General features: G+C 45.7%; 1 protein-coding gene across 1 annotated transcript in view; it reads right to left on the reverse strand.

Annotated features, from left to right (window-relative positions):
• Nucleotides 1-12,293, reverse strand: part of EXT1 (exostosin glycosyltransferase 1) — a 616,826-nt gene that overhangs the window by 153,911 nt on the left and 450,622 nt on the right. The window contains exon 5 of the mRNA XM_069621540.1: nt 877-1,009. Coding sequence (XP_069477641.1) covers nt 877-1,009 — 133 coding nt within the window. The remainder of the gene's footprint in view (nt 1-876; nt 1,010-12,293) is intronic.

Here is a 12,293-nt window from a genome sequence, read left to right on the forward strand (position 1 = left end):
GCTCAAATTACAGTAGCAATTGTCTAAAACCTGCATGTCACAACCACAACCATACAAGTACTCCATGGCCATATCAGCCTGCAAAACAAAGTCAGATCCTACAGCTGTGCACAATAAATCTGAAGAGTGACAAGTGAGCGAAGGCAACAACTCAGAAAAAGTGTGTTTAACAACTCTCCGGGTGGGCTCTCCAGATGGGGAGCTGTAGCGAATAATATTAAAATAGATTCCAGAGCTGACAAATGACTTCCATCAGCAACTTCCATTTTATTAAATGGTCATACACCATACGAACACATCATGCAGGGACTAAAGTAGAAGCAAAACAATCCATCAATACATCATCTCATCCAAGCAATCCAGAAGACACCAATTACACATAACTGGAAAATCTATAAATACACATTAGGAAAATCAATATAAAGTACATTTCAGGAGTAAAAATAGGAGCAAACTAAAATCAGTATTGGGTCTATTAGGAAATAACAGGTTCTCAAAGAATCTCATTACACGCTTGGTCCTGCCATAGATCAGATTTTATCAGCATTTGTGGTGCATCCCCAGTTATATGAATGGGTACCGGGGGATAAGTCTACAAATGTGAATACTCTTACATTAATTCAAATCCTGCAATGATCAACTGAGTACCAATGCAAGAAAGGAACGTTTTTTAAAGTCCCTTCCTCCCCCATGTTAGTCATGATCATTGGCTCAAAGGGAGGGCTGACATACCGAAGGACAATTCTATTTCACCTGCAAACTTACATTTTCTTCATCATTCTGCATTGGGTGACAAATTCGGACGAGCAGATGAGAAATCAATTTGTTTGCTTTCCAGCCCCCATTGCACTATGGTTTCTGCAAAGATTCACTTACCTAAATTAGCATAGTAGTAGGGAAAATCTCCCAGATATGATGAATACTGTGGCAGCACAAACAGTCCTCCGGGATGCTTGTTCCATATTAAGCTGTTGCGTGATATGTGTTTAAAAATTCGGTCTTGAATAATCTAGGAGCATAGGAACAGAGCAGTATTAAGCATTTTAATACAGAGTACCTTAACGCATTAAAAAGGTGAAAGAATGAAGAAGCATTACTCAAGACAGCAGATGAGACATGCTCTGGGCCCATTTATTGACATTCTATACAGACCTTGCATTGTCTCCTGGATTACTACTCCATGTAGCAACAAGCAATAATTGGTTTATCAGTTCAGCAAGCAGGTTATCGTGCGTTCATGACCCAAGCCAGTAAACTGTTTTGTTTTAGCCACACACCATCGACATATAAAGCAGCAGCCAATGAACAGAAGCTTCCTCAGGAAATGAAGAGCTTGCGCATAACATGCCCAAATCTACAACATAAAATGCAATCTTTGTGTCCCATCTTATCCAACTAGTATTCTAAGTTGTTGTAATGCGCCCTTCTAAACATTGTTAAGCACAAAGTTATTGTCACACAGCTATGTTTGCATGACGTCAACTGGCTAGGCAAGTCAAAAGTTGCTCTTGGTAGCCGTTCGTCTCAAGAATACTAGAGACTTCTAGGTTTAATGCAGGACCTAAAGAGCTCAGAGCTTTTTCTCGACCGCTGGTACTTTCACGTTTTCCACTGAAAACTGCTTGCCGCTGTACAGTTCCTTCTTTTCAAGATGTCCACAACAAAAAAAAGTGTTCATTTGCTACTGTCAAAGATTTTAAATGCAGTGTTTCCCCCATTAGGATACATAGTTATACCATAAACCCATTTTAACGTGTGGTCTCTGGGATGTGCACAATCTATAATCCCGCAGATGTGACCTCCAGAAAGAAGCAACGTGGTTGCATATTTAGATCGGTTTATCCTTCTTCCTTTACAAAGGCTTCTTCGAGACCCAGCCCAGTCCAACACAGAAATGAAGCTCATGAAACAACTGTACACTGAACCTTAGACGGCACCACAAAACTCTGCTTAAAGCAAGGTCTTATGGACATCTAGGCAACAACTTGCAGAAGGAACGAATTGGTCGGCTATAAATCAGAACCACCGTCTCAATGTAGTGAATATGTCTTTGCAACCCTGAACTCATTTTAATGCAACATGGCATAGATCATGCTAACTTCCTTTGTACACATGTTGCATGCTGATTGCAAACAGTTCATAGAAAGAGGACGCTAAGGTAATACCACCACACCACCAGCAAGGATGGACGTCCAGTCAAAAATAATTGTTAGAAGTACCCCTTCAAATGTGTCCCCTTCTTCCCAGCGAAGAGCAGCTATGCATACTGAGCTGGTATAGGCCAGTGTGGAAAGCCTGCCTTCTGCTCACACTGAAACGGCCCCCACCAGAAAGAACCACTCGCCCAGTATTCTGTTAAAAATGCAGGCTCAATAATTCACAGTGCAATTAGGCTTGCATGCATTTGAAGCGTACAACCATTTCAAAAGAATTCTTAGACCGTAACACACTGTGAGAGTCCACCCTGCTGTATGCTGCGCTCAGCCCCAAAGACGTAGTCTCAGTCTCTTGCAGTGTGTGCCTTCTCTCTGTGCTCTAGCATATCCTCTCCTCCAAGTTAAATGTACCCGTTATGTAATGCATAACGTACTGCCAGGCAGCAGATGTATATGTAATTTGTATGAGTTCACACCGTCAATTGTGCAAATCCAATCACAGTCCAGCAATTTCTTAACCTTCACCTAAGTAACTCTGCTGCCTGGATATTACATTTGGTTAATATCACTGCTTCCCTCTCAAAATCTGCTAATGGCACTGACCCACCGGCCACTATTGTTAGGAAGAATTCTCATAAATGTGCTAATTCCCTTCACCTTAGAGACCACCAGCAACTTTGCTGGATTTTTGAGGACTTTTTACTTGGAAAGAGTGAGCCTTTTTTTTCACTCATGTATTTTGATGTGTTTTTCACTTGTGTTCTTTGATTATGGAGTTTTGGATAACTCCATAGGCATCTTTTCATGTGTGTTACACAGCACCCTCAGTACAGTGACACAGGGATGTCTTCGACTTCCCAAAGGTTTTGATACCTTCTCTGGGATAAACTACTGTTTCCCAGAGAATGTAAAGTGATATTGACTTTACTAGTCTTTCCCAATTCCTAGACCCAGCACACACCATGTTACAATGGTTACATAGTATCCCCTGTGTCTAAATTCTCATGTAGCTGTCATATGCTACCCTTTCCTAATGAAAAGGCTGGTGGCAGTGGTTTTACAACAAACTACCATGATTTTCCCCAACCGTGAACACTGATAGCTAAAAATCACGGGAGCTATGTTTTTCAAAATGGCGCTTCAAGCCCCTTTGTTTAAACGGGCCCGGTCTTTTTTTTGCTGTTTCTTTTTGGAAAGGTCCTTCTAGTGTTTGTCTTTGTGCGCCAATCCGGGTTTGGTCCCTTTGTTCGTATGCCTTTGGCAGGCTTCAGGAATGAAGACTGCCTCTAGCGTCTGAGTGTCTGGGGTGGAAGTGAGGGAGGTGCCCGAAACTCCCTGTTCGTAGTCTCCTAGGAGACCCAAATGCATTCTGGCGTGACTGGCTGGCTGAGTGTCCGGCAAGGACAGTCACCCTGCTGGGTGAGTGACACCTAGGCTGGAATGAAAGGGAGAAAACTGTTTAAAAGGAGAGCCTCTTGGACTGGAAAACAGTCAAACACTGGAACGAAAGAACCGAAGAAGAGCTGGAAGAGGACAGCTGCTGCAACTCCTGGACCGTTGGTTTGCCTGGTGAAGCCCTGCTGCCAGTGGTCGAAGTAGGTGGGAGCGGTGCTCCTCTACTACTTTTCGTTATCTTTTACTGTTCCTATAGTTTAATTTTTAAACTAAACTGTTACAGTGGTTTCACTTTAAAATAAAAGTATAGGAAGAAGTTAAAACTTGCACTGAACGTCCCCTTAAACAGGTGTGTGTGTTTGTGGGTTTGGATTGTGCGTGGGAGGGGGCGGGGCAATGTGGTTTGTGGGGAGCATAGTTCCACTGCTTCTTTTCGCACACTTTGACCACTGCCTGCTGCAGGTCCGAATTGCCAGGTTAATCTCAACAGAGAAGCCCCCTACATGGACGACTTCTTCCTTTGAGTTGGTGGGACCAATCAACTCTTAAGCCACCTGGACACCATTCTCAAGGCTGGTCCCCACGACTGAGGCTCAGGAACAGTGAGACCTGCAGGAACTGCCAGGAACCAACGACTTCAGCTGCATGTGTTTATTCATACTAAGGTACTGTGCCAACCCGATTGAGAGAACGCCACTCTCGCGGTGAAAGTTTGTGATACTTTCCCAACTTGCAGGCCTAATCTGCTTGTGACCACACAAATGGTTCTTTTTCGCCTAAACTACTACTGAGAACTTTTGCAAAGACTACCGTTTGATACCAGAACCTCTTTACTATCCAGAACACTAGCCCATTGACTTTGGCCTGGCCTATTGACTCGAACTGAACTCCTCTGGTGAACTGAAACTATTTGCACTGTCTAATAAGTATATGTGATCTATTTTACTTACTTTGCTCACTTCTAAGAAACTGAACTGCTATTTTGCTCCCATTTCCGGGGACCTCAAACGGGTTTTGTATTAAAGTGTATAGGAATATAATATGTTGTCTTCTACTAGTGACATGTTTTCTAAATTATTGTATAATAAATAAATGTTTTACCAAGAAGTGTCTACTTGAACAACTGTATTGCCTGGCTGCTCACTACCAAAAACTGTGTGGTACAGACTTATACCAAAGGTTGGTTTGGCTAACACCGGTAGTCCTAATTGTGTGTAGTGGCCCCAGACAGTACTGCATGCAATTCTGCTTAACCACCATCACCTTTGCCAGGTCAAAATACAGTTGCCACCCACTTAGTCTAGTACATTTCTATATAAAGTCAAGACTTTCCAGTATAACTGACAATTTAGCGATGTGAAGCCTAGTTCAAAGCGCAATGTGTCAACAGGAACACAGTCAAGGAGAATCAGGTCCTTGTGCCAAAATCTAGTTTCCATTAAGCCCCAATGAATAGATCTTGTGACCTGGCCCGTCTGTCTCCATGCTTTGTAATGCTGGCCCTGCCTTCACTGTATAAAAGCTAATCAACGTGATTAAGCAGAACAGATATTTTTCATCTGTGACTCCAACTGGTCCACCTTCTCAACTGAACGTCAAATCTTTTTTTAGCTGGAATAGAGTTTAGATAGAAACCCAGGTATATAACAGAGCCTTCAGAAACCAGCACCCGATTGCCAACGTTCCCTTTAAACCCAACATTATCCGCTGCATTACCTACAAAGCGGATGTTTTTTTTTCTCATTATCACTAATAAATGCCAATGGTTGGCTGGACAGAAACACAAACTAAGCACAAATGCTGGTGGTTTACTTTTTTTTTAACCAAATAGCTAATTTAGCACTGCCACGCTTACACAGAGTACCAGCAATCCATTCTACCTCCCAGCACACCGATTTTGTTTACTTTTACATTATCATTCACTTGCAACTCAGTGGGGCACGGTGGACAGCAGCTCACTGGGCTTTGTCAAGTGCAAGTGGGGAGCAGTATGAGAGTTTGTGGTGGGGTATGGGGGTCAGCAATTAGCTAAGAGCATGTTTAGTAGAAACGGGGCCTTTTAAGGAAAGCAATGAGATGCATACAGAATCCAGAAAAGATTGCAGCAAAATATATTCTCGCCAGTAACAAAAGGACAGGTTTATTTTTTCTGCATTCCTAACACCTTCACCTAGTAACCTTAGTATTTTTGCCATTTGGTCGGATGGCTGGCGACACCATCTCGCACGGCACCCAAAATCGTCCTTCTGTACAAGGTATCATGGGCACCTGGTCAGCTGGTGCCACCTGCTGGACACCATCTTTCAGAAAAACCTTACAAGAAGAAAGGATTCAGAAAGGGGGCATTTAGTAACAACGGGGACAGGTAAAAGTCACTGGAGGCTGAGGTCTCACGCAGCAGTAATATTGCTCGGGTGTCAATTCCCAAACAACTGGAGCAGTAAAGCTATCGGAAGACGACTAACACACAACACAATAAAGAAATCCCTCAGAGTCGAGCCCTGTATTTAATTAACACTGGAGTTCCCTGCAAACCAATAAACGCACCTTGAGATAGCTGAACTAGCCAACTAATCCCATAAACAGGCAGCAATGTCTTTTCAAACTGGGACTGGAAGTAAAGTTTCCAGAATCGTTAAGTCTGAAAGCTGGACGTCCACATAGGCTGTTGGCTTGTCCCATGAGGTGAGAACAGCTACATTCATGTGGACATAGTAGAAGGACGTTGTATTGAGAGCTTTGTTCGAATGTAAAATAACCTTTTACTGCACAATCAAAACATTGATTCAACAGATAAAACTAGCCACATTGTCTCTGTAAATATTCTCCATCCCGTTTAGCCTTCAACCATGATTTTCATGTTATCGCCAAGCATGTACTATAACTTCAGACTCATCTTCAATATTTCAGATGAATGCACTGCCAGGGCAGGGGGCCACTTCTAAAACCTTGTGGCACCAACGCTATTCACATATTCTAGCCCTCTACAATCCAGCACTACCATTTACAAGGGCACGGCACCACACTAATTCATCACAAAACTGCTCCACGTCCTTCCAAATCTTTAGAGGGCAAAAAAAGCAGATGCTAATCGGAATTATAAGTCACGCAAGGTCAGTCTTTCCTTAGTCAATACTGTTGCATTTACAGTAGCTAAGAATCTCTAAATTTGACACAATCATTTGATTAAATGAATTTATCAACTAAAGAAATGTCCAATACTCCCAAGGATGTAGAAAGGAGGTAACGTAAGGTAAAATCGTGCCACGGTTAGTGCACGTTTTCTACTACCGACTCAAATTACGCAAACCAACCTTCTGTTATCACTTAAAGTACACCTCTCAGAGTCATCATGGTATAAGGAGGTTGCCTTTTAACACCACCAGAACACAAAAGAAACCCCAAGGCCTTTAATTTGCTTCAATATTCCTCCGAGTACTTCAAGTGCACAATGGTCATTTCAAGTCCATGCCTATAACAGAGAAAGAACACACAATAGGTGGGGGCGGCAGAACTTGCAATACCTAGTGTACAGAAACTGATCCGCGGTAGTAGCTCAACTGAAGGAGGCCATGGAATTTTACAACGAAAATACTTTCAGCATTTGCCCGAAGTGTGTGTTTAAACTCTTGTGAATGGTCATTTATTTGACGCTGCATGGCTAGTTATCCTAGATAAAGCTTCCACTCTCGCAGTCTGGAATCCTGCCATTCCTCAAGGGAATGAACACACACGGCCTGCACTCGATTCAGAAAGGCCATCAACTGCTCACAACTTATGCTGGCTTTGGGACGTGCTGGACGTACTAATCTAGAAGCTTTAACAAGCGAGGCCAGGGAGTAGACCAGTGAATACATCATGGCCTGCAGACAGCAGCACAGTGAGCGTCACCTCAGGTCAAGTTTCCCAGCTACCTTGGCAGAGGCCAAGTCATTAGGCATGTGAGGGTTTAAAGGTAGGAGATAAATAAAAGGCTCTAATGAAAATGCCCGACCTAATCATTATTAAACGTACTGCTGACCCTGAAATACCAAAAGCGCATCATCGCAATGAAATACATAAGCGAGCTAATTGCAATACATAATTAGTGCATATAGGCAACACAATAGCAGGGGCCATTAAAACGTTGATAATGCCATCTGCCGTGATTTAGGGTAGAACATAAGATGTAGATATTTAACACAAATTTAGGACATGGCAGTTTGCGAATGACAAACTACCAAAGTCTTACCCACTGAATTCGAAGAAGAGGGAGTTAGTTAATTGGTTTGAACTTAAGATTTTTGTTGTGCGCTGTACGAACACCATAGGGGATCAGGAGCTATTTATTCTATGCAATTAAGTCCAAGTTCCCCATTAGCATGACATATTGTGCGCATCAGTTTCGCTGTATCCTGCAACGTGGCTGTGAAAAGTGAGAACATGAAATTCTGCCCGTAAGGAAGATGGGTGAATGACATTTGAAAGGTGTTTTATTCCCTGCGATGATGTTACTCTGCCTGCAAGTCTATTTTAACTAAGCAGGCGGTCCCTTAAAAGCCTAGTTTACAAACCGAGGCTTGCACCAAGGCACTAACTTGAGGGACAGGCATCTAAATCTGTGATGCGTCTGGAACCACACGTCATGCAGTGGCCCAAACGGCTCTCATCAATGCTCACTGGACACCGCCTCAACCCTTTCATCTGGGGCAGTGTGCCCAGCATAGTTTTTCCACCACCCTTAAATTGAGCTGGGGCTCTGCAGTATTAACTGTTGCAACAAGAAGAGGGGACAATATCAGAGCCGAACCCCCGCAACGGAGGAGAAAATGAGGGCAGATACAAAATACTGAAGGTTAAACATCAAAAGTCAATGTTTTCCCATTGCACAATCAATAGCGAGTCTGACCAGGCAGTGTCAACAGAAAGGTCGTGGCAACTTAAGTTTGATTATTCTCAATTCTCTTGGTAGATACCTAACAGTACTGGCGAGATCGGAAGCAGGCAGTCGTGTAAACCTTTTGCCTGGTGTGGCTTGGAGATTGAGCTGACGATTCTGAGTCATTATGGAAAGCTGCAAGAGCCACCACAAGATTCTTTCTTCCAATTCCCATGGCCTTGTACGGCAGTCAGCCCAAGCGTCTGTCACTGTAGAGCTGATCTGTTTGCATAGGACGGGTATGCTCCTGAGAGTAGCCCCTTCTCGTTCACACCCTAATCCCTTCTCTACGGAACATTGGAGGGTGTGGGCGGACAGTGAGAAAGGGAGGAGAAGCTGCGGGGAATGGAGCAGAGACATGCATTTTTTGCAGGCCATTACATCATACGAGCTGTAAAGAAGCATGAGGCGAGTGGTGATCACTAAGGTGGCTTGATGCCCTGTTGTGCGGCAAGGTAGGGGGATTGGCAACAGTGGTAGTGTGAGCATGATTTTATAGGCACAACCGTTAGTAAACCCTCTGGTTTATGTTTTTTGATAGTTCGTTGCAGTGACTGCAGGGTAATCCTCGCCTGGAGGAAACTGAGCTGCACTCTTCTCAAAGGAGCATTCTTTGCCATGAAAGTTGCTGTGAGTTGTCCCACTTATGCAGAAATATTCTCGGAGAATGAAGGAACGTAGCAAGAAATACAACCCAAGAAGCCGTGAGGATACTGCATTGGATAAAGAAATGGTCAACGTGTCTCATGCTGAAGTTGACTTGGGGTCTTCATCCAGGACAATTACGTTTTTCGCTCAGGCTACCCAAAAAACAACGCTGGTTGAGTCACATGCAGGCGAGCAAGGGGAGATATTTTAAGAGATTCAGGTACCAGCGATTGATTGGTTTATTTATTTATAGAGCGCCTTACTCCAAGGCACTGGCTGTGCCGGTTATGATCACTATGGGTACAGTCAAAGCATTGGTGACTAATACCCCTCTTTTAAATGCCTGCATAAGCCTTGAGGATGAGATTCCAGGTCTGGATTCTAACCAGAGCATAGACTAGAAATTAGAAAAAGCAAGAAAACATTCTATGGGAACTGAATCTTAAACTCTCGGAACCAGAGCAAGAAACTGCATAGAATAATTTCCAAATTCAATGCCCCGGCCTGCTCCAACTGCCCCCGCCCACCTCCCAACCCCTATCTGACCCCTTATCAGAACACTGCCACAATGTCGCTAACATACACTACTCCATCACCTCCAAATTGGAACACATGCCCCCACCCTCCCCCTACCCACTTAGAGTCCAACCCCTGTCGAAACCCCCCCTTCAATACAAACTTTCACCTCTTTCACTCCAATTACACACCAGAAGTTCCTCTCGATCCTAGCACAAAAGCCACCCATCAGACTCCCCCGAGCAGCCCTGCCCGTCCACCCTACTCAAAAACATCCAAGCCTCAACCTGTGTAGGCAGTATCACACGCTCAATCCTCAACTACTCCCTGTCCATCGTGGCCACCCTCGGAACCAACTTCTTCTCCAAACACCAATGACAACCCCTGAGCCATTTACTCCTGTATTGAGATCTGGTCGAGGGTTTCCTGGCTGCCTGGATAATGCATATGTTATCCGCAGACAAACTCAGATGCTCTAAAGACTTGAACTCAGGCACCATGCCGCCAAGCTGAGCGATTGTGGGGAGGGGTGCCACATCTGTTCCCCCTGGTGAAGAAGATCGGGAGTTACTGGTAACCTGATCAGCGGAGACACCGACAGGTGTTGAAGTTCTGAGAACCAAAACCTGGCCGGTCACCATGGGGCTATCAGTAGAAGGGAACAGTTCATAGAGTTCTTCAACTTCCAAATTGCACAGTGGACTAGAGGCAGAGGCGGTAAGGCGTAAGCTATCATGTTGTGCCATGGAATCTCGAGAGCATCCCCCAGAGAGGAGGCTCCCACCCCCCCTCTGGAGGCATACTGAGGAAGTTTCTTGTTCACCGCCGTGGCGAAGAGGTCCACCTCCGGTGTGCCCCAACGGGAGAAAATCCATGAGGATCTCTGCCTTCAACTCCCACTCATAGCTGACCACTGTCTGCCGGCTGAGGGCATCCGCTGTGACATTCAGCTGGCCCGGGATGTGCACTGCAAGCAGCCAGACACATGAAGCACAGCCCACTCCCAAATCTGGATTGACAGGTCCACGAGGGGGGGGGGGGAACTTTGTTGCCCCTTGCTTGTTTATTTAATACATGGATACGACATTGTCCGTTCTTATGCGGACCGCCTTGTTGACAATGAGCGGTCTGAACGCCTTGAGCGCCAGAAAGATCGCCAAAAGCTCCATATGATTTATGTGCAGGAGCTTGTCCTGAGGCGACCAGAGGTCCGAGACCTGAAGAAGATCTAACGTCGCACCCCACCCCAAAAGGGAGGAGTCCGTCGTGATCGTCACCATGGGGGCTGGGTCCTGAAACCCCGCGCCCACAGACAGGTTGCTGAGAGATGACCACCAGTCCAGGTCCACTCTCATGGAATCCGGAATCATTATCCGCTTGGAATCCGGGTCCTCAGCCTGACGCCAGGAACTCCGAAGAGCCACCTGGGTCCGTCTCATTTTGAGACGAACATGAGGAAGAGCCAGTACACGTGGCCATGAGGCCCAGAAGCCTCTGGAACCACCAGGGCGACATGTTCTCTGACTGCGCAAACATCTGATACGTGACCAACAGATCCGCCATTCTGTTCCCGGTCAGATACACTCTACAGTCGAGCGTGTTCCAATGAAAACCCAGGAAGATCAGGTCCTGTGAGACCATCATGGAGGATTTCCGCCAGTTCACCGACAGCCCAAGGTCGTACAGGAGCTGAAGGAGAGACTGGAGGTTGCCCGCTGCTGCCAACGGACAAGAGCTGCGTAAGAGCCAGTCGTCCAAATAAGGATATACATGGATACCCTGGAGACGAAGATAGGCCGCAATCACAGACATCTTCGTGAAGACATGCGGCGCCGAGCTGAGGCCAAAAGGAAGCACCCGAAACTGGAAGTGCTCCTCTCCCAAAGAGAAGCAGAGGTATCTCCTGTGTGGATTCCAAATCAGGATATGCATGTACGCATCCTGAAGATCCACCACGCTGAGCCAATCGCCCATCTGCAAAGAGGAGCGAATCTGGCCGGGCGTGATCATCTTGAATTTCTCTAGGGGTAGGAAAAGATTGAACTGGGAAAGGTCTAGGATGGTGCGCAGGCCAGCCTGGTTGGGTTTGGGCACCGTAAACAGCCGGGAGTAGAAGCCCTCCCCTCGCTCCCCAAGGGGAACGGGTTCCACAGCTCTGAGGTCCAGAAGTTTCTGAACCTCGGCCTTGAGGGAGGGTGAGCCTGACAGCTGAAAAGGAGGGTTGAGGGGTGGGGTAGGGGGTAAAGGCAAGCGGAAGCCCGCTCGAGCCACTGACAAGACCCATCTGTCTTCTGTGATGGTGTGCCACGCCTCCCAATGAGATGCAATACGTCCTCCCACTGGGGTCTGGTGCGAGCGTGGAAAACCCTCATTTGGCAGGCTTATCGGTGGCTGTGCCACCTGAACCTGATGAGGAAGCTGAGGAGTGGGAGAAAAAGCACGTACGCTGTTGTCTACGGCTGTTATTCCCCGCAGGAGTATCCATTCTGTGAGAATTGTGGTCGAGGAAGCCCCTAAAACCAGAGGAAGGTCGACTGAGACAACGGTCTCTGGGATTTGAAAGGAGCCTTAACCAGAACAGACAATGATTTAGCCGTCTGAGTGCCATGCTTGGTAATGGTGAGCTCTACATCAGTAGAATGAAAAAGCTCCTTGCCATC

This window comes from Ambystoma mexicanum, chromosome 5q (assembly GCF_040938575.1).
Source record: "Ambystoma mexicanum isolate Mex_15411 chromosome 5q, UKY_AmexF1_1, whole genome shotgun sequence".
NCBI classification, from domain to species: domain Eukaryota; kingdom Metazoa; phylum Chordata; class Amphibia; order Caudata; family Ambystomatidae; genus Ambystoma; species Ambystoma mexicanum.